Source organism: Falco punctatus (genome assembly GCF_963210335.1).
Source record: "Falco punctatus genome assembly, chromosome: 9".
Classification (NCBI taxonomy): Eukaryota; Metazoa; Chordata; class Aves; order Falconiformes; family Falconidae; genus Falco; species Falco punctatus.
The window spans coordinates 50092525-50115449 of NC_137589.1; the positions used below are offsets into that span (position 1 = coordinate 50092525).

The 22925-nt window shown below is 45.4% G+C and overlaps 1 protein-coding gene across 1 annotated transcript in view; it reads left to right on the plus strand.

Annotated features, from left to right (window-relative positions):
* CACNA1B (calcium voltage-gated channel subunit alpha1 B) overlaps positions 1–22925 on the plus strand; it is a 306849-nt gene that overhangs the window by 233207 nt on the left and 50717 nt on the right. Inside the window, exons 26-33 of the mRNA XM_080403088.1 lie at positions 6733–6829; positions 9326–9486; positions 10663–10800; positions 11710–11911; positions 13453–13617; positions 14468–14578; positions 14739–14977; positions 16443–16511. Coding sequence (XP_080259214.1) covers positions 6733–6829; positions 9326–9486; positions 10663–10800; positions 11710–11911; positions 13453–13617; positions 14468–14578; positions 14739–14977; positions 16443–16511 — 1182 coding nt within the window. The remainder of the gene's footprint in view (positions 1–6732; positions 6830–9325; positions 9487–10662; positions 10801–11709; positions 11912–13452; positions 13618–14467; positions 14579–14738; positions 14978–16442; positions 16512–22925) is intronic.

Consider the following 22925-nt stretch of genomic DNA (forward strand, 5'->3'; position numbering starts at 1 on the left):
AACCGGATGTGGTCAAGGCTGAGTTAAGCAAAAAATTACTAAAAAAGAAGTTTAGCAAGTTAACTGAGGTCCTCGGAATTGAAGAGAGGTATGAAAGTAAAATATTATTCATCACAAGTATTGCTTTGCAAAAAAGTATTACCCAAGCCTGCGGTTCACCGAGAATTTCCCATTTTCATTAAGAATTCAAACTTTCAAGGCAGGCTGGGAGAAGGGGCATTTTGCGAGCCCTTCGGAGCAACTCTGTGTGCTGTGAGAACAAACACCAGAGTTTGCCTTTAAAGAATCTTCTCTTTGAACAAGATTTTCTTTTGGACGAGTTATGAATGAAAATGAGTAATATTTAATCTTTCTGAGTCTTTCAGTGCTCAGGTTTTCTGTTGCTCACATTGGGCCATGAATATCTAACAGCACCTCATCAGCCTCTAAATAAATTACTTGTACATTCCCTGACTGTGCTTCATAATAGTGTGCCCCAAGCTGCTTCTATTTTACATGCTCTTTGAGTAAGTATTGAGCAGGGATTTGCAGAAAGCGAATGCGTAAAACCTGCCTGCCTATTTACTGTCTCCCAGATTAAAGTGAGTCAAGCCTATTTCTGAGACCTGGAAAAATTTGAATTTCTTTTGTAATTTTTATTATGACTGTAACCTCTGCTACATGCCCGTGTTGCGGCGGGCAAGGAGTGCTGATGTCCAATTCAGAGAATACTTGCGGTATCTCTGGTCTAATCTGAGAGCTGGCAATCCAGTCGTTGGGAGGAGATGATTTGCTCTCTGTTCCCACTAGTCCAGTTATGAATACTAACAAGTCTCAGACCGCTGAGATGAAAATTGGGTAGATAGTCATGTCCCTAGCTCAGCTGCCTTGTTTGGGTAAGCCAGACAGACGCACCCAGCCTGCTGAACCTGGATAATCCTGAAAGCAAGCTCTTGAAGAATAAACTCTCTAATCTTTGTTGTTTAGTTAGTGGGATTTTTCTAGCAAACACTACAGTCCTGTCACTCATCATCAGTGTCACTGTAAAAATGTATTTAATGTGGCTGTTACTGGTTACTGTTTGCAAGAATACACAATTGCCACTCAGTGGGTGCAATTTAATTCATGCATGTTCTTGACCTCATTGGTGTCCAGTGAAGATGACGTGAATCAACTTCTTGCTGAACAGACATGTCACTGGAAACCTTGGAAAATCAGAGCCCCCTGAAAGTCTTCTATTTGGAATACTGCAGCAGCCTATATTTGTTTAGGCGTACAACGTGTTATCAGCTGTTGCTGCAAGGTTCACAAAATCCATCTCAGCCTCTCAAACTAGCTATCAGCCTACTTTCTGCCTGTAGCTCTTTAGAAGCTATTTTGTGCTTGACTGTAGTTCAAAAAAATAAAACAAAATGTAAAACATGGCCCCCAGTGAGATGCTACAAATATTAATAACATTGATGATGATGATGATAAAATAATGCCTTCCATTTAGCAATGTATGTCAAAGAGAAATTCCTTTCTTTTGCTAGAGATAAACATGTCACAAACATACAGACATGTTTTGGTCTTTAGGGAAATAGGAGAGGAGCTAAAAGCAAACTAGCAAATTTATCAACATTTATCGGCCCCAGGTGTAAAAAGTACTTGCTTAATAGAAAAAGCTGATGAATAGCAGCGCAGAGATTGCCTTTTTGCATTTTAAACAACAGAAAGGCGCCGGAGGTGCACGTAATTTCACACTGCTCTTTGAAAGACCAAACAGCAGTTGCCAAACAGTCCAGTTTATTGCCTCCCAAAGTGCCGGAGGGATGAAGATGTGTTTGCCCTGTCAGCCGAGGGGCTGATGCGCCATGGGGGGGTGTGTGGGTATGTGCTGCAGAGCCGGTTTGTTGCTTCCTCGCTTGTTTTTACGAACATTGAGTTGGTGGGTGTGGGACAGGGATTGGGAGTATCTGCCAGCACGTATCTGTGTGCATGGGGTGCACTGTATAGCCTTATGTTTCTGTTTGTCATTGACTCTGCTCTTTCTTTGTCTTCCTCTTGCTGGAATCTCTCTCTAGGAGTTTCATGGGGTAATATGTTATTCCTGTCTCTTGCTGCACCGTTATGCCTGTCACACATGTGTGCACACACTCGCCACTGTGGAAACGAACCATGTTACACCCATTGCATCGTCTCCTTTGTCCCTTTATTACTCATTATTCAGTGAAATGTATTTTCCCTTAACAATCCTCATTCATCCCAGTTTTCTTTAAGCAGAGGACAGAAGCAGACTAGAAAGCTAAGTAGACCAGAGAGTCTTGACTAGAGTCAGAAACCATGATAAGCAGATATATTTGTACTGAAAAGATTTGAGGGGATGACTTGGTGGGTATATTGTTAGTGTGTGAATAGTAATCCATGAAAATCCTCATAACTTGGTTTAAAGAAGTTGTTTTATTCAGAGGATTGCACCTCTAAACTATGTTAGCAGTGCTGGAAGCATCAGGACTAATTTTCTGCAGCCTGGGCAGCAAGACCCAGCTGGGATTCAGGCTGTCCACCTCTGACACTAGGGAAAAGTCTTTGGCGTGAAAACAGAGTATAGAGAGCTTTTTGTGAGGTTGGCAGGGGCGATTTGTAAAGGAGGTAGAAAAAGTATTTAAGCAACTGCAAGGAGGTGGCAGTTTTGTTGTCCATGCAACTCCACTTTGGGGACAGCGGGGGAGGCAGAGCTGCAGGGTCTCACGCCACAGTCCCGAGCCTGGGTGGGCTCCTGTGCAGCAGGTAACCCAGGCAGGTGCTGAAAAGGATGCACAGAACAGTGTTTGGTGTGGTCCGGGAAACCGGGTACTTGTTTCTTGCTTCTATCTAGGAAACCGGATTGCTTAGTCCCTGGGAGAGGGTGACTTTGTGCTTGGGCAGAGTTCTGTGACCTCCTTTACTCTGCGTGGAGGAATTCACTTGCCACTCTGGGGATTTCAGGTGATGACAGGAGGCAGCGACTCCGCCTTACACTCAATATTTGATGACCTGTCTCTAAGAGGCCCATGTTACATGAAATCAGAGCTGTCGGCAGGAGCAACAGAAACAAGAAGCTTCCATTTTAAAGAACTATTAATTTTTTAAAGGATCCTTTATTTATTAAAGTGAAAAGGGCCATGCAAAGCTCTTTTTAAATGTTGTTAATGTTTTAAATAAATGAGCAGCAAACCGCCCCAGAAAAAAACAGAACTGGACTAATGCAACCATAATTGACCTAATGCAATTTTTTTCTTGGCAGTGTTCTTTTTTTTTGTTGTTTTTTTCAAAGTCCATGGGCTTCTTTTCACTGTCTGTCTGTATCCTGCTTGCTCTCCTGAATTTTGTAGTTGTTATTCTGCAATCACCTAAGATCTTGTCCTTCCATAGCAATTTATTTTTGTTATGAGGAACGTTCTGGTCAAATGTGTGCTAGTATACAACTTCTGACCGAATCCTAGTTCCATCTGGACCTTTTATTTTGTGGGGCGTCTGGATTTGTGTTAGAGTGGTGTAAAAACCACTATTGGCAGAGGGGTTCTTAAAAGCACTGGAAAAAACCCTTAAGATTTTATTTGAAAGGCTGAGATAGTTGCAGAAGATCCATTTAATTAAAATGCAGTTTGCATCACTCTAGCAGGAACCTTACTGTGACAAGAAATCAGTATGCTTTTTCAGGATTCTCTATATGACTTAGATCATAAATCCCATTAACATTTAATTGGCTCATGCTCTTTATTTGCTTAGGTGCCTGAAAGGAAAAGAAAATAAAATCAACCCTTCTTAGCGTCCTTCGTTCAGGCAGAAGGAATGTTGTAAGACTGGAGCTGTCTGCCCTTCACCTCCAAGCTCTCAGCACAGTCATCCGCACGCCTCCCCGTGCGAGGGAGAACCAGCTGCTTCTCTCACAGACCCAGGAGGAAGGATTTGCTCTACCCCACAGACTAGTCCCCACTACGTCTGTTTAATCTTCCTAGGAATATTAAGTCCACAGAGGTTGTTGCTTCAGGCTTGGAGCCGGACCTGAGCTAGGTCCTTCGGTGCCAAAAAGTGTCTCCGTTCTTTGTCTTTAAGTTCCCTTCCAGGGGGGCTTGTTAGTGCAGTTGTGATTTAGTGCAAATGCACGGCAGCGTGGTGAGTAGGTGTTTAGGTCTCCTGGAAGCAGGAGTACTGGAAGACACTATGCAGAAATATCCTGTGGTTCTGCTTGAACCCAGGTGTGAGGGCTGCTGAGGTTTATTAGTTCAGTTGCTACCTGCCAGTGTCTGTGCTGCTAAACCAGGCTGTGTGTGTTAGTCTGCAAACCAGAAATGTGGCCACAGATCATCAAAATTGAATAGTTCTGGGCCAAGGTATCCCGCCTCTTTCTTTCTCCTACTGCTCCAACCACATGCCCCTTAACACTCTCACCTTCACTCTTCTCTCGCCCCTACCTTCCTCAGCTCCTGCCTCTTTGCCCTGGCTTCTTCATCCAGCTAAACCCCAAAGAGCTGGGCAACAAGGAGCAACCCCAGCCATTTGCTTGGCTTTTAGTGGGGAGGGGGCAGAGGGAGCAGCAGAGGCAGCCAAGGTGATGGGCTTGTGCTGGGTGACCATCAGCCATGGGGACAGGCTTGCTGGCCAAGCCAGGTGGTACCTCCTTCCCGGCAACCTACTGCCCCTTCTACCTCCCTCCTGCCACTGACTGTCCTCCTCAAGAGGCTGAACAAAGAGTTTTGCAGCCAGGGCATTGCTAAGGGTCAGACAAAGCTGCCTGGGGAGCAGGGCAGCTCCAGCTTGGCTGTCTCAGCTGGAGGCTGTGGTGACCAGGAGATGTCTGTGGTGACCAGGAGATGGCTGTGGTGGCTGTGGCAGGCTCTGTACTTGCCTGGGAGCTGGTGATTTGAAAGCAAGTATGTGAAGGCAGGTATGGGCCAGATCTTCAATTGTGCTAAAACCTGAAGAGAAAGCCAGTAAAAGCTACGCTGACGGTGTCTGCTTCATCTCAGCCAGATTAAAAGGTCTTTAATGAGAATCAAAAAATGATTTCTTTTAAATATATAATAGTTACTTTGTGGCATTAAATCGGTGCTGTAACTCTGTGAGCATTAGCTCAATCACCTGGATTTACAGCCACCGGTCGGGATCCATCTGTGACTGATTTAAATGGCCCTAAAGCAGCCCTGAAAGGGAGAGGACAGGTAAATTTCCATCCTGTTCCCACCCTCCTCCGTTTATATTAAACATGTGCAAAGGCAACTTGCGTTCAACGTGTAAGTCATAAGATGACACAATCCACGGCCCTCCAAAAATTCCTTGTGTCTCGCTGCTTATTGCATTTCAGGACAACTGCAGTGACTGGTAGTTGGAGGATGAGACAGGAATGTGTATTTCTAGGTTGCAGATTCCAGTCCGGTGTTAGTATTGAGTAGTACGGCATTCGTACTGAGTTATTAGTCTTTTAGAAGTGGATAGATTGTAAAAAGATGCCTTCCAGGGCTGAGCAAGGTCAGCCAGCCATGAAACTGGGTGGTTTCCTCTGCTCTTGGTGCTTATCCCTTAGCATAGCGTGTGGGGCTGGCTGCTAGCAGGGTGGGGGGAGATTTGCAGCCCCCTGCCTGCACATACCTCTTGGGTTACTAGCATTTCTATTGCTTTCCTATTGGAGAAGAGAAATATTTAGTAAACCGGAGGAGCATAGAATAGGTATATCAGCATCTGTTCAACATGTTACTCATTCACACCTGTGTTACTTCAATATGGTCTCAGACTCAAACCTATAGTAATGAATAAAACTCTGTTAAAGATTTTCATCCCATTTTTCACTTCATATGAAATGAAAGAGAATGTCATTGTTTTGCTGTTGGGTTGGAAGAAGATGTAACTGTGTCTTTTTTGTTTGTTTTGGAAGTGCACGAGGAAAGGACCCCTGTCCTTCCCATAAAAACCTCTTAATGGTAACAAGAGGAACCATCTCAAGTCTTGCACTCAGTTTTAACAAAAACTAAAACCAAAATGTGACTTACAGCACCTGCATGCGTAAGTGGGAGGTTGCCCTAGCACTGTTCCAGGCATGTAATATGCCATCATATTACATGTTCCTGCATGGGTTTGGTAGCATGTCTTCCAAGAGAGACTCAAGGATGAGGGTACAGGCATGGAGTGGCTCTGGTCCCCAGGAGAGCTCTGTCCCTCACCATGAAGGCTTCAGTTCCCTCTGGTTACTATCTGCTTGTCTAGACACAACATCCCTGCCAGAGAAGTGCAAGAAGCACACAGAGAAACACCCTCCTGTCTCACCTAGGTGCCTCGCGGTAAGGCGAGCCAAGTGTGACTTTCTCACTTCTCCTGCCTGGGGCTGGGGTGAACATGCTAAGCCTCCTCTCCTGGTGGCTGCAGCCAAGGCGTGCTGCTCCCTGGCTTGGACCGTTGCCTGGGTGGGGATTCGGGGCAGGAAGGTCACCAGTCCCTGGGTGATGCCCAGTGAGTATCTGTGAAGCGAGGGAAGGCTGGAGAGCATGTGTGACTGAACGCTGCAAGGACACAGCCTTCCTCCTGTGCGGTGATGAACACGTCTCAAGTGGGCATTCATCCGTGGTCCTCACTAGTGTCTGCATCTGTGGTGAGGATGACACCCAAACCCTGTAAAAAATAACAACCCCAAAACGATTCCACAGCCAAAACCACACTGGGTACCTATAGATATTCTAGCTGGTGACCTACAGACCAAACTATTCGCTCTGTTGTTCTTGTGCCTTTTATCACTTGCAGAGGAACCAAAGGCAAGGACATCAACACAATCAAGTCGCTGCGAGTTCTGCGAGTCTTAAGACCGCTGAAGACCATTAAACGGCTGCCTAAACTAAAGGTTAGAGCATAACCACAAATCTTTCTTTCTCTGGGGGTTTGCAACTGATCTCAGTGGATGCTGATTGACTAAGCTTCATCCAAGTTATTTCTGTTCCTTTTCTTTTGTTGCAATTGATCTCTTTGCCAGATTTATAAAAATAGCTGTGCAGATGTTTAGCAAATGTGAAACACTTATTTCTTTTGCAAATATTGTGTGCAATATTATGAATTACTATGAATCCACATTAAAATCAAACTTCTAAAAAAAGAGAAGAAAAAAATGCAAGTAAATTAAATTACAGTTTGTAAATGTGACGCTCTTCGAAATTATATAGGAGAAAATAGGTTTTGGAATGTTTGATTTTCCCTAGAGAACTTCACGTGAGTATTGCAAGATTTTCCACAGTCAGCCCAGAGAGAAATGTCATTGCTGCATGAGGACTTTTAATCTGTTCATCTCTTCTGTTAAAGAATATGTAGTGTGGGGGTTGATAGCAGTACCCTTTCATCTCTAGAATACTAAGTTAGGAAACAAAATGCACCTAATGGCCTGTGGTTAGTTATTCGGCACCGTTTCACAAACGCTTTGAGATACAGCCAGCTCCCGGAAGCAGAGAATGGAAGGAGTAAAAAATTTCATCATTTCTGAGTTTTGGGAACTCCTGAATACCTACTGTAGCATGTCTTCATGTGTCATCACTGCTTGCAGGCTCTTTTCTGTGAGAGATGGGGCGAAAAAGTGATGGGTGCTTTTGCAATGGTGAAACTGTCTGATGATTCCCATTCTCACACAGTGGCGTGTAAAGGTCAGGGTCAGCTGTTACACAGATTTGCTTTTGTTCTTGCCCCCAATCCACGCTTAAATATTTTTGGTTTTATGCACTTCTATGCCTACTAAATTCACCTCAAAAAGGAAGGAACAGTTATGTTGAACAATGTAGAAAATGGTCTTTCTTTGTTTAGAAATTTGGAATGTGCAGCTATTGGGTCATAAACCAGCCAACAGCAGCTCAGTCCTGCAGCAGGATGCTGAGCACGCTTTTTAAGTGAATGTCTTCCTTATTTTCAGGCCATTTTAGGGAGTAATTTTACCACTTCTGAAGACGTATTCAGAAATCTTTGTGTGAAGCAGAAGTCATATTCATGTGGTCTGGACTGTGTTCAGTATGGGGCCCCTCGCTACAAGAGGGATGTAGCGGTGCTGGAGCGTGTCCAGAGCTGAGCAATGGGGAAGAGGCTGGGGCACAAGTGTTATGGGGAGCGGCTGAGGGAACTGGGGGTGTTTAGGCTGGAGAGAAGGAGGCTTGGGGGGGACCTTATTGCTCTATACAGCTCCCTGACGGGGGCTGTAAACAGGGGGGGGTCGGTCTCTTCTCCCAAGTAGCAAGTGACAGGACAAGGGGAAACGGCCTCAAGTTGTACCAGAGGAGGTTTAGGTTGAATATTAGGAAAAAAATTCTTCACTGAAAGGGTTGTCAAGCACTGGAACAGGCTGCCCAGGGACATGGTGGAGTCACCGTCCCTGGAAGTGTTTAAAAGGCACCTAGATGCGGTGCTGAGGGACATGGTTTAGTGCTAGGATGGGCAGTCCTGGGTTAACCGTTGGATCCGATGGTCTTAAAGGTCTTTTCCAACCTGAATGATTCTATGATTCCACAACTAAAAGTCTTCAAAATTATCTCAATTTTTTCTCCTGGATGTGGTCTTGTGTGCAACAATCAGCAAAATTAGTAGGGTGATTAGAGATATTTCCAGTGTTTTAATTCAGGATTTCTGGGTTGCATCAGGAGTGTAATTTTCTGAATTATTCACTTCCATTCAGAGAAACAGGAACAGTATTGTACAAATCCCATGCTTGGGCAGTAAGACTGCTCAACTTCTATTATTATGACAAACTTCTCAGACTAAAATTAAACTGCAAATTACTTGTAGCAATGAATCAGTGACAAATAACCAAATAATAAATGTATTTGAGAAGGTCTTTGTAGAGAGTCACATAAGCTGACTGAATTAGTCAGACTTAATCTTTATAGAAAGTTCATTAGAAAAGTATTATTTGAAGCATTTTGTTGTTTTGTATCTGGTGTATTTTCCTGATTATTCAAACAGTTCAAATAACAGTCAATGAATAATATATTTGATGAGTTTTTACTTATCGACTGGGAGTTAATTAAACGTGAGTAAGTTTTTCATTTCATAATTGGCCATGGAAATATTTGCTCAGGACTAATATTCATCTCAGCAAGCTGTGATTGTCTTTATAAATTGTATGAGCAGCACCAGAAAATTCAGAGGCACAGCCAAACTCACTGAGAAAGCAGGAGATGTAGAAAGCCGGAGTTAATTCTCACGGTTGGAGCATGACTCTTGGTCAAACCCTTGGTGTGCAAGTCGATGAGACCACCTATGGGTTGTAGGTTGGGTAATTGCTCCCGAGTGTATTCAGATGCTAGATGCCAAGATGTTAGATGCACTTTTCTTTCAACCCCTTAGCCTTGTTCTCCTCCATCCCCAGGCTGTCTTTGACTGTGTGGTGAATTCCCTGAAGAACGTCCTCAATATCCTCATAGTTTACATGCTCTTCATGTTCATTTTTGCTGTCATTGCGGTGCAGCTCTTCAAAGGCAGGTTCTTCTACTGCACCGATGAATCAAAGGAGCTGGAGAAGGACTGCAGGTACGTCCAGGGGCAGGGGCTGTGGCGGGGGGAGCCTGGCTTTCCTCCAGCAGCAGCTCCCCGACTCTCCCAAAGCTGCATCAGTCAAACCTGCATCAGCTGCATCCCAAACCTGCTGAGCTTGATGAGTGTCCTGTAAGTAAGAGCCGTGTTTCAGCACAGTTACCCTAGAGGTGAATTTTCCCTTTTGTTGTTTTAATACCTGCGTTGTTCCTGGCTCTGATCTAGCAAATGCTTACCCGAACACTTAACACTTAACGATGCAGGGGAGCAGCCGCCTTTCCCAGGGAGGGCTAGGTGTGATTTTAAGGTAAAGGTTTTTTGAAGGGATGGCGTGACTTCTCTTTCTACCTGCTGCCTTGATTCTTAGGGCTTATATGAATTAGAAAAACATAATGAATAAATAATCAGAAGTGAGTTGGTAGGCAGTTAAATAGCTCCTAATTAGCTAGAAAAGGGGACAGTATCTGAAGATCTTAAGAGCCCTGTCATGCTTTGTCCTTCCCGGCAGCCTGTCAAGGTGTATTACTCACCACAACATGCATCTTTCTCACTTGGCTTTTCTCTCGGCACCCAAAGCACCTCCTCAGCACTGCCCAGGGCTGCCCACCTCACCTGCCTCCTGCTGCCTTGCGGGCGCAGGGCATGCCCCCCGTGGGACCCTACGCAGCCGCAGGGGCTGTTGCTGCAGTTCTCCCTCGCAATCAAGCAGATGTGTTACAGAAAGGAAGGTGAAATTACAGAAAAGGGTATGTTGGAGGGGAACTCTCCAGGTGCCAGGTCCCTTGGCCCCTCAAAGCAGGACCCATTTAGAAGTTAGATCCAACCTGAAGTAGGAGCCAGAGACTTCTCTCCATCCAGCAGCCCTGTATTTTGTGGGGTCAAACAATCTGGGGGCCAGCTTGCTGTTAATTGCTGGCTTTGCCTAATGAATGAATACCCTGATTACAATTTCTTTCGTTTCTAGATCTCAGGTCCAGTTCCTGCGGCTCAAAATGGCTCACAAAATGGACTTTAAGTTCTGTTACAAACCTAGGGGCTGTCTCTTCATTTGCCTTTAATACACAGCACAGTCGGACTCTGCTACTGGGGCTCCTCGATGCTCCTCAGTGAGTCATATGAAATGGCTGATTTGGTTTAATTTTCTCATTTGGTTTGAATCTCTGTTTTTCCTAGGGGTCAGTACCTTGATTATGAAAAAAATGAGGTGGAGGCACAGCCTAGGGAATGGAAAAAATACGAGTTCCACTATGACAACGTGCTCTGGGCTCTGCTCACGCTCTTCACTGTCTCCACAGGCGAAGGGTGGCCAACGTGAGTACATGGGACTTGGCAGGGTCAGTGACCATGGAGGTAATGGCAGTTTCCACAGCTCTGAGGGACGCATAAACAGCAGGCAACCTGTGAAATAAGGATAGTCTTTTATCAGCTAAGCTTTTGCTTTTCCTTGTGTGATTATTGGGTGAATCAGCAGGCAGGGCTCGCTCTGCGGGTTTTTTTGACGTTCCTCTGAGCTTGCACAGGGATACTTAGGCAGTTTGCAGTACTTAGTTGCTTGCTTGCTCCAGGCTTTTGGACTTGCACGCCTTTCTCAGGTGTAAAATTTATTATGGTAATGTAAGAAAACTAGGGGGAAAAGTATTGTGACCTATGCTGAAAGTATGCTGGGTATGGCAGTCCCAAAATTATATTTACTGTTCAGCATATGACTTTATTTTGGCACACTTTTCTGCTGGGACACGTGGAGTACAATTCATGGTCAGGGTTTCTCCATGGCAGGGTCTTCCCTGTTCTTCACGCTCAACTGTTTCATAAAATAAAGAGTAAAACATACAGCATCAGTCTTCCTTTTCCAGTCCCTCACTGTGTTCCCCTACTTGGACATCATCAGTCCCTTTCTTTTCCCACCCTTTACTTCATCCCTGTTGACCAAAGAAGAGAAGCCAGATCTATCTGTATCCTCTCTCCTTGGCCGGGGGATCAGTGGATCTGTATGTAGCAAATCTCCATCATTCTGCAGAATGGTGAAAGCAGAAAGGGTTTATCTAAAAATATCCTCAAGGAAAACTTCTTCCCAGCCATAAAGATGGGAGTGAGTTTGACCTGAGCATATGTGGAAAACCCTCAACACAAAAGTGAAGGCCAGTGAGTGACTGTCAGGGTGTCATCGGTGCTTCACACTGATTTCATTGACTTTTCTTCTCTCTTTGCGCTTGATTGCAGCGTGCTGAAGCACTCAGTGGATGCTACCTACGAGGAACAGGGTCCCAGCCCTGGCTACCGAATGGAAATGTCGATCTTTTACGTGGTGTATTTTGTTGTCTTCCCTTTTTTCTTTGTGAACATCTTTGTGGCGTTAATCATCATCACCTTCCAAGAGCAAGGAGATAAAGTGATGTCAGAGTGCAGCCTCGAGAAAAACGAGGTACCCACGTCTTCTGAATCCAGAGTTAGCACCTGGGGGCTCAGAGCACCTCGATACCGGTGGAAGCCCACTCCTCATCCTTCCCATGCCGTGGGGGGCTTTGGAGCAGTTGTTACCTGAGGGTGTGTGGTGTAGAAATCAAAAAAATTACAGACTTTTTCAGATTGTGCATAAAACCAAAACCAGGCAGAGCCCCTCAATGCTTCACATTAGTAAGCACTGTCACAAGTCCCCATGGACCACACCTCCGCTTCCAAGTGGAGATTGGCTTGCATGTCAGCTCAAGCATGTAGGTGTGAAAGGAGACAAATCTTCGGCCTTTTAGAGGCCAGGCATCAGATATCAAACTGAACTGCAACAGCTACAGCTCACCAAAGGAAAGCTCCTCTCACCAGGCTGGTTTTGTGCCTGGCTGAGATGATGTCCTCCTGACATGCCATGGGAAGAGTGTAGGACCAGAGCTAGCAAGTATAAGGCTTTTCTTTAATGCCCTAGCCAATACCATCATTTTCAGCTCAGGAGTCTCCCAAGTTGGATGTGATTTTTCTTTAGTTAGTGGTGTCTGTGTATCTTCCTTCCATGGATGTAACCAGTTTCCACCTGAACCCATGCAGATTTTTAGCATCTGCAACATCCTTCATCCGGGGTCCCACAGCCTCAACGACCTGTTGTGCGAAGAACCATCTCTTTTCATTTATTTTGAAACTGGATCCTAATTTTTCATGAAAAGAGATGACTTTTTAACCAGTTATTAATTAGTGCATTGTTTGTCTATATGAACAAAAAGTCCAAAATAAAGCAGAATGTTTAGAGATGCTTTACCCACATTATTTTTCAACTGAGCAGAAAGTGTTTGTGCAGTAATTTAAGATTGAATTCTTATCTAAATCCAAGATGAGAAAATGTTCCAGAATCAAAACTTCTTGTGGGTAGAAACCAATATTTAACGCAGTTTTACACCCATAATAATGTGGACAGAAACAGCCAACTAAGGGGGTCTTTGGGAGTTCACCCAGCAATATTTGTTGGATAATTTATTAGTCGAGTTCCATTCACATTCTATGAAATGTTATTAGCTGTACAGGTTTTGCTATGTGTGAGAACATACCTGAGTTTCATGATACTTTTTTTAAAACACAGATAACATCTTTACCAGTCCTCCAGTTTCTACAATTACATATCAGGAGGGAATCAGCAGTGTTTGCTGAAGTGAGCCTGTGGATTTAAAACTCCCTTTCCCAAGTGGGACGGGATCAGGACCTACTGGGAGCTGGACTGGGATGGAAGTCTGTCTCTTAGGATTGCAGGGGGCCGTAGGGGTGCTGTGGGGTTTAACATTTCAGCAAGTGTCCAGCAGTAAGCACAATTTGGGGATCCTGCACTGCATTTTAGAGTAGTCACTACTCGCAGGGTGTGTGAGAAACACTTAGAAATACCATCCTCCACTAAATGCTCTGCTCACTCTCCCAACAATATCCTGACTGATAGAGACTGCCAGCCCTTTTTTTTTGTATTCTTTTCATCCCATTTTTGTTTTGTAGAGGGCCTGCATAGACTTCGCCATAAGTGCCAAGCCACTGACCCGCTACATGCCTCAGAACAAGCAATCTTTTCAGTACAAGATGTGGAAATTTGTGGTGTCCCCTCCCTTTGAGTATTTTATCATGGTCATGATTGCACTCAATACCATTGTCCTAATGATGAAGGTTAGTGGGTTGTTACTGAATGTTTGCAATTTTGGGCCAGTGAATACTGGAGTTTGCTTTGTACTCTTGACCTGAGAGCTGGGGGGGGGGGGGGGGGGGGGGCGCAGATCGGCAGGAACAACCACCACTTCTCGTTTGCTTGATGTCGTTTTTAGATGCCTTGTGGGGTTCCTTCAGTCCCCAAAGCGAGGTGGTTTAGTTGTGATGAGATACTGAGAATGGGATTTCCCTGCACAGTGCTGGTCTGGCTCGTACCCCTTTCAGCATGTGGCCAGTGGGATGGGAACTGGGCTCTGCAGGTCCTGAGCTCCCAGCTCAACCTGGGCTTCGTGCTGTGGAGCAGGGACACTTCTTGGGGATGCTCAAAATCCAGCCACACCAGGGAAACTACTCGAACATGCAGTAGCATTGAGCTTTCTGGGATGTAATTCACAGGGCTTAGGAGGAACAGGTGCAGGTAGTGGTGGATAATATGGTGGGTGATCTCCCCTCCCATCCCTTGCCTAATTTAGACTATCTTCATAGTCAAGGGGTCACCATATTCTCAGGGTCTGCTGGAAGGAAACACAGTTCTGCACTTGTCCTCTGTTTTTGTAAATGACCTTTTTCCCTCTTGGTCCATGTTGTGCTTACAGGGAGATGTACACCAGCAACAGTCCCGAGTCCTGGGGTGATGTTTGCTGCCCCATTAGGATAGCGTGTAGGCAACAGTGTGCTGCTGGAGTGGCACAAATAACTGGGTTGTAACCCCACTAAAATGAGCAGGAGCCTTGCAGTCAGCAAGTCAGCTGGGAAGGTTTTATTCTGTGAGTGATCTTCCAGTAACAGCGTTTCTTCCATCCTGATTTAGTTCTATGATGCTCCAGAAGCATATGAAGAAATGTTGAAATGCCTGAATATTGTCTTTACATCCATGTTTTCAATGGAATGTGTGCTGAAGATCATTGCCTTTGGTGTGCTGGTATGTGCCTTCCTCGTTTACTTTCAACTGTTTCCTCTCTACATGAAATGTTTGTATTTCATGACACGCATTTAAAAACAAGCAAACAAAAAACCCCCTGTGTTGCAAAAAGAAAATAACCCCTGGATCTCTCTATCCCCCTTGTGTTTTCATTTGGCAGAATTATTTCCGAGATGCCTGGAATGTCTTTGATTTTGTAACAGTGTTGGGAAGTATTACTGATATTTTAGTAACAGAGATTGCGGTAAGTACAGTTTGCTCGATTCTCTTCATTTACAAACAAAGCTGTACCCTGTCAGGATATTGCACCTTCTCCCTACCAGCCTCATTCCCTAAAGCTGCCTCCGGGACTCATCATGTGATGATGTCCTCGGGTGACCTGGCAACCTGTTCCCATTAGCTCTACTCTTTCCACAGAGATGAGCACAGCTGTCTGCCCCAAAGACTCTGGTGCAAAAAGCTCTGATGAGAACAACAGTGCTGGTGACCCTGCCAGGAAGCAGTGTCTCCTCATTCCTCCAGCGACTCGAACCCTGAGCCGGTTTTGCCTATTAATGGAAAAATCCTGTTGAATTTAATAGAGGGAAAAGATCAAAAGGAATCTGTTGAAGATTGCTGGTCTGTGGTGTGAGGTGCTTTACAGGGCACACACACACCTCTGTCCCTTGGGGCTCCTGCCCAACCATGGTCACGGGGCAGAGTGAAGGCGATGAAAGGAGTGAGAAGTGGAGAGGTGATGGGAAGATAGAAACAGCCAGAAACTCCTCAGCCTGCATAGTCTGGATTAGGGTAACACAGTGCATTTTTTGTGAAGTGCACAAAAGCTTTCTGGGGTGATTATTAAAACAAGCAAGCAACTTTACCATAGGATTTGTTGGCCAGCCCTACAATGGCTGCTGTCTCCCTGCTAAGAAGTCCTGTAGATTACACGAAGTGTACAAACTTGCCATTAAATTCTAGAGGATTTTTCCATAAGGGCATAAATGTCTGACGCAAGCCTTGACAACCTGATATTATCCAATTTATAAATTGCTCCTCTCCTCTCCCAATGCATGTTTTAGCTGATAATGCTGTATCTGTATGTGATGAATTTGAACTTTACCATATTTTTTTTTCTCAGTCCCTGGGATTTGTTTATAGATCTGTTTTGTGTGTGCTAAGAACTATGCTCCCCAGACTTCTTTACAGGACATTCAGCTGATGGTGAAGACTATATTACTGTTTCTAACAAAATACATCATTACCTGATCTCCTTAGTACAAAAAAAGCAGACAAACCCTCAAAGTTTTGCTTCCCACACAAACTGTGTTCATTTAACTGTTAGTGAATCCTATCTCATAGACTTTGGATTACCTTTTGTTTCCAATGCACAGCTTACAGCCAGGGTAAAGTTACTCGGACCAAACAGAAGGTCTAACTAACGCTTCTCCAGGTGTTTAGGAGATTTATTGCACTGTGGGCAGGCACTGGCTGCTTGCCTCCGCTCCCTCTGTTGTGGGACACTCTTTCTTGCCAGACTCAGGTACCCGAACTCTTGTCTTGGTTTGAAAATTAGTGAAAAATTTTGCAAGTCAGCCACAGGCAGAGTCCGATGCTCCTCTTCCACCCCTCTTCTGGCCACTGTCACTGGGAGGAAGCAGCACAGCCACCTTGCACGTGGTAAGGGAGCCTGTGGTCTCACAGAGATTGGTATCTTCTCTTCAAGAAGGTGTCTCCTTCACAACCCCAAGCTCACATGCTTCTTATTAAACCCCTTCTTTGTACAGCTATTTTGCAGGTAGAGAGCAGCCATCAGTGTTGCCCGGTCCCTGCTGGGCAGGTAGCGGTCCTTGCTTGGTTAACAGCCCATTGCCTCTCCCTCCAGCTCCCACGGGGGTGGGCCAGCCTCGGGGAGCGTGGCTGGCACCTGGGGCATTGCCTACAGAGCCATCAGGTTGGGCTGTGCTACATCACTGCATTTACAACAAAGTCACAGCGCAGTCGGGGCTGTACATGCATGTCCCCAGCTCCTTGGAAACAGCAGCTGTCCCTTGACACTGCTGGCCAGCTGTCAGGGGTAGGAGGGTTTGTGTGTGGGGAGAGGTCCCCCTCCCTTCTCCTGGTCCTTGGGCTGGAGAGTAGATGTTCTCGGCAGGCACCGGAGCGATAACCTCGTGGGTGCTGGGGGTGATGGCATCACCCTCCCACTCTGCAGTAATTTCTCTGGTTTCCAGCATCAAAGATAGCAGCAATTTGGGGATGCCTTTGAAAAGTAGTGTGAAATACCTCTAAAACCTATAAACTACGATAGGGCCAAGCTCCCAAGCACCAATACACCTTCCCATTGTCCTCCCAGGTGGCAATGGGGAGAGGCTTTTGGTTTATGAGAAACTAGATCTATTAAGTCAAACCTTAGAGAGGACTTTCTAATGTAGTTCAATACCTTTCCCTAGGCGTTTATTCAGTACAAAGCTGCTCACAAATATGTCTTTAATATAAAAGCTATATATCCTACAGCACCACTCCAGCCCCTGACTTCTTGGTCCTCTGTCTCAGTCTACACACCCATTCAAGCTCTGCTCTCTCTAAGTCTTCCCCTCCTGCAGGATTTTGGTGTAGCCATCATGCCTCCTTCCCACCAGCTTTCCCCTGCAGACAGGGAGTGCCCAGAGGCTGCCTCTCCCCACTTTTTGCTAGACTTGACTTTCAGAACTCCTTTCATATGGCTCCTCTCTGATCTCCCTCCAGCCCGCCCCACCTGCAGCAGCATGCTCCTCTGCACCCAGCGGCTGTAGTAGCCACCATCTGTGCCTCCTTAAGCCGCACGCATCCACCTCCCAGCCTCAGGTGGGGACGATGAGCTGGGAGCTCAAAGGCATCACACGCAACTTGCTGAAGGGGTGTTAGGAACTCAATTTGATGGTGATGCACGGGTCTCAGAATCACTGCTTAATTACACAAGCGGGAGTTTGCGGTGGTGCCCCAAAGATCGGTTATAACAGAAAAGTGAATGGCAGCAAATAATGGCAGCTTTCAGGATGCCTTTCACGGAGCAGTTCATTCTGCTTCATCCAGTGATATGTGGTGGAGGCAGTCTTATATAAAGGTCTCCACCACCACTACAAGCCTTCCTCCTCTTCCAGTCCTCAGAACAGTCTGTGGCACAGAGGGTGGAAAACGAGCAGAAGGATCCAGCACTCTGCTCCGGTCCTGCTTTGTTGGCTCCATGATAGGTTGCAGCACATGTTATTCTGAGCCACAGCACATTAGAGGAAACCCAAGGGGTCCCAAAGCTGCCTGGGAAACACCAGGACCATTTTGCTGCCTGGAAAGTGGTACAATGCATGTATATCCTGGAAGAGTTACACTTTAAACCATCTTTGTAATATAGAACATACTGCACCTAAGTCACTTAAATATTTCTGGTATTTAGAAATGTTAAAGAAAAATGTAGAAAAGGGCTGAAAATCCAGATGCAGTGATGGTGAGCATGCTGTTTGCAAGCAGCAAGGACCAAGGTGTGGACTGGTGAGCGCTTCATTTGCAGCGCACAGGTCAGATGTATGGCTTTGAGTCTTTAATCCCACTGCTTCTGCCTAACTTTTTTGCCCTTTGTGTTTCCAGGTAGGGTAAAGTAGTAACTAAGGCTTGGGATGAATCATAGAACAATTTAGGCTGGAAAAGACCTTTAAGATCAAGTCCAGCTGTAAATCTAAGGCTGCTAAGTCCACCACTAAGCCACATCCCTAAGTGCCACATCTACATGTATGAACATCCACTCTGCCCAAGATGCCATAGCTCATGCTGAACCCCACTTCAGCTTGCTGGCTCAGTGCAAAACCTGCAGTGGAGCAGCTCTCTGCACCTTGTTATGGAGCTGAGAATAACCAAAGAGGAGAACAGGTCTTTACTCATCACCACTCAGAGCTGTGTCCCCAACAGGGGATGCCCTCTTCTCCATTTGCCTTCCTCAGCCTTTCCTCGGCTGGTGGGCAGCTGTGGGGGTAGGTGGGTGGCCTTCCCTGTTAGCCTTTCCCTGGGTGTTCAGCCCTGTATTTACCTGGTCACATGGGAGGGTTGCTCGGGCTGAGAAGCCCAGGTCAGAGCCACACCATGACCTCGACTGCCAGTCTGCATTCCCTCCCTGTACCAACCACTCGGGAAGGTCCCTGTGGAGAGGGGATGCTTCCCGGGCATGACTTTGAGGTCAGGCTCACAACCAGTTGCAGGAGCACCGCCTTTCTCCATGACTATAATTTCCAGCTATAAGTGTTCTCCAAGGTAAATACACCTGCTCACCTGAGTGGTCTCATCTTGAGAGACTCTGCTTCCACCAGCCTTGCTGCATCGGTACTTTTAACCCCCTAAAAAGTAAAGATAAAAGGAAAAGAAATGTGTTGGTTAATTGCTTTATTTTAATTTTCTAGTCGTGTCATATGTAATTTACTTTGTGAATGCAGTGGAATATATATATATTTTTTTATTTCCTTAGGCAAAACCACATATGTCAGTTTTTTTACCCTCTCAGTAATTGAGGTAAAATAGGTGGCGTTAAGGAGAAGGTGTCCTTGCGGACACGGCTGGCCTCAGGAGCCGGATGGGTGTATGGCAAACTGACATCTATTGCTATGCCTGGAAATATAAAAAGCATACTGAGAAGTGTTTGTGAATTGTCTCCCAATTTGCATTACAAAATGAAATGCAAATAACTATTGCACTGTCTGTGTTACCTTTAGGATCTCAGAATCTCTTTTGGTTTGAAGCATTTTTTATTTATATAATTACCATAAATTAACACCCCCAAAAGCCCAACAGTTTTTTTCCAGTGAAATTTTCAGAGTTTCCTTTTTTGCTTGTCCTGATTACTCATTTTCTCTTTTGTTTCCTGTTTTGTTCTTTATTTTCCTTATCTACCTGCTGAATCACGCCATCCAATCAACATACAATGCGAAAACCATGTCTCCGTCTGTATGTTGTGCACCTGCTGCTCAAAAAAATAAATTTGTAAATAAACTTGCAAATATCCATCCATGAAAACATCACATATAGGACACGGTTGGTTTCATTGAATTTAAACAATTATTTAAATTCTCTGCTTTTATTTTCTCTCGTTTTTCTTTAATTTAATTCGTTTTGATGAGATTTCCGATTGCACTGGTGAAAAAGCCTCACTGCAGCGTGCCTCAAAACTGGCTTCTGTTCTGCATCTTCTTCCCTTGGCTAATTGGTGACGTGAGGCAAATGCAGTTACCAATAGCCTGTTCTCCGCTGTTTGTTACACCTGAACGATGATAAAGGGGAGACTGACATTTGCTTTATTTTGGTGGAAATTGGCATGAGAATAGGAGGGGAAGGATGCTTCTGAATGACCTGGAGTAGCGAAGATTGGCTGGCTGGGAAATCCTTCATTTTGTAAGTGGTGGTACCAAATTCAGTTTTTCAAAATTCAGGTTTTCTGTTATGATGAGACACATTGAGCTTTCTGCAAAGGGAAGCGGTGCATTTAAAAGGACTGCCTTACAGGTATTTTAAGCCCACAATTTACACTATATTGTAAGGCAAAAAAAAATATGGTTGAAACAATTGCAGATGTGCTTCCCTCAAATCAAAAGAGAAGTCACAGGACAGAGTGATTTTTAGTCAACCTTGAAAATTCTTTGTGATAGGAGCATATAGAAGCATTTGACAGCGTCCCTGGATGCAAAAGCAAACATTTCAAGTAAAATGCATGAGTTGTGTCATGAAGAAGGCTGAAAAGTACCGGGAACCAGATCCCACTGGGAATTTAGTGCCTGATTCCAAAGATGCCTTTGGAAATGTTGGCCTTTGTCTTTGAAAATCATGAATTAAGCAAAAGAGGATGAACAAAGGAAAATACAGTCTAAATATATATATATATTATTCCATTCTGAATTGTCTTGGCTATGGTTAATAGCACCAGTGAGACCATAAGCCTATCAAAAATACTTTCTTGGTCACCTGGCAACAGCTGTTGGACCTGTGGTAGCACCTGGGCTTCCTGTTGCACAGTTGCTGTCAAACAAATTGGAGGGCACCCTCATGGCATTTGCTTCCTGCAAATAAGCTCCGTGCGTGCTTCATGGAGGGTCACAGGAGGGAGGTTTCTGCTAGGAGGCAGCAAAGAAGAACATGACAGTCTGTAAGTTAAAAGTTTGCCTAGTGCAACCTGAGAGGGGAATCCTCTGCGTGTGCTGCGGTGGATGGAACTGTCACAGATATGTGGGAGCTGTGAGGATGTCAGTGGAGACTTCGCCTTCTGCACCCCTGGCCCAAGCAGCATGGATAAGTGCTCTGGCATCAGCTGTGCACGTGAAAATATACTGAAAAAAATCAACTTGGTTTTGTTTGGCCAAATTTTAGCTCTCCACGTTGCAGGTTAAAGATTTAAATGGTCATCCTGTCGTTTGTTAGGATTGCAGTGTCTGTGGTTATGTGTGCAGGTCCAGGCTCCTGCCATCACTCGGCAGCCAAGACGTCCAAGTTAGATCTTTGGAACATCTGGTTGTCCTCGGGAGCTGCCACCTTCCTTCTACTGCTGCTGATGGGAGCCTACAGTGACTACAGCAGAAGCACCAAAGCCGAAAGGTAGTAGGGAATGAGGAGAGATACTGGCATCACACATAAAATCCTTTTTCCAGTGTTCCTGGCTCAGGATGAAAGGATGTGATATGACATACCTGTAAGGGCAGAGTCCCCCAGATGCAGACAAGTGCGGCAAAAATATTCAGCTACTTAAAATCAGCCAGGGTTTCCCCCAAGTGTCTGAAGAAGACAAGACCCTATGCAAGATTCAGGAACTCTTCAGGACTGGCAATGCCGTGGACATTTGGATGAGAACACACCCGATTCCCCCTCAACAGTCGTTCCTTAGCACAATGGGTTGATTCTTGCTGATGCCAGATGAAGAGAAGTGCCAAAGTTTCCTGAGTGATCCCATTCTTGGCTTGGTCAGATTCCTCTTCCTACAGCTCTTTGCAACTTTGGTTGAGCTCTTCATTTTGAGGACAAAAATCTGAGGTTTCAAGCCTGGGGGGTGGTTGTGTCCTGCAACTCGGCTGCAGGAAGAAGCAGGGTTGAGCAGCTCAACTTCTTTGTGGCAGCATAATGTAACCTCCTCCACTAAATCCTGCAGAGCATGTCCAGCCATGGCATAAACCCATCATATTCCCACTGCAGGTTTCAAAATCCAAGCCAGTAAATCCTCTGAGCTGGTGTACAGAATGGAGCTCATTCTGCACCCCTGTGGACAGTGGGCACGGGTGCTGTGGTCTGCTGCTGAAGATGCTGGAGGAACAGATCCAGGCAATGGCTGTACACCCTCTTCTTCATGTCTTTTCTACTTTTCAGTGCAGAAAACACCCCAAGAAAGGGTAAAAGAGCAAGCTTCCCAGGGTGGGACAGCAATCAAAGCTAGTTCTGTCCCCATGATATCTGTTGTGCCTGTTTCCTTGCTGCTTTGCAATTTGCTCCAGGGATGCCTCGTTTGGCTGAGCTGTGGTCCTGCTCCTGCCGTGGGAAGCTGTGGCTCTACCCAGACCCCAGCAGGCTGCTGGGTGCCTTTGGTACCAGCACTCCCTCTTTTAGGAAAATAGTGACAGGCCACAGGGAAAGGTTTTTCAAACAGAATTTACTAGTCCTGAGATGGATCGTAAAATCATAGAGCTATGGTGCCTCTTGAAAGCACTGGTCAGCCTTTAGCATCTGTGCAACAGAAAAGCAAACGAAAATCCTGGCAAGAAAGACCTTGATAACCCAGAAAATGATCATACCCATGTCATTGCAGAGGTGGCTAAGTGGGAGGAGAATTGATGCAAAATGCTGTTATCCACAAGAAATATCGCAATGTGGAGTTTCCCCTTTAACTGCATGCAATTTAATACCTGCCTGGACAGTTGAGGTGTCGAAGGATGGGTTTTCTACGTGATGTGCTGAGGGTTACACACGCGGAGCCCTCCCATCCATCATGAGCGTGTGTAATTTTGCCTCCCTACGAACAGCGCAGAGAACAGTCCTTCGAACGGTCTGCGAGTGTTGGTGATGGTGGATTTTCCTGGGTTGTGAGTGATTCCTTGTGGAGCTGAGGCTTTCGCTGCGCTTTAGGAAATGGTAGTGCATGAGTTAAAAAAGGAAGGGTTTTTGGGGCTGGGGAAGGGAAAAAAAAAAAAAGGTTCTGTACTGTTTGTCCCTCCAGATCCTAGGGAGTGGGGGTTAGGGACGTAACTGCACGGTTCTGAGCCCCCTGTTCCATATTGTGTGTGTACAGACTGGTCTGTACGCACGTCACACAGGGGTAGCCCGTGCTGCACGACCTTGCAGTCAGCTGAGACCACAGCAGATGTTAAGCATC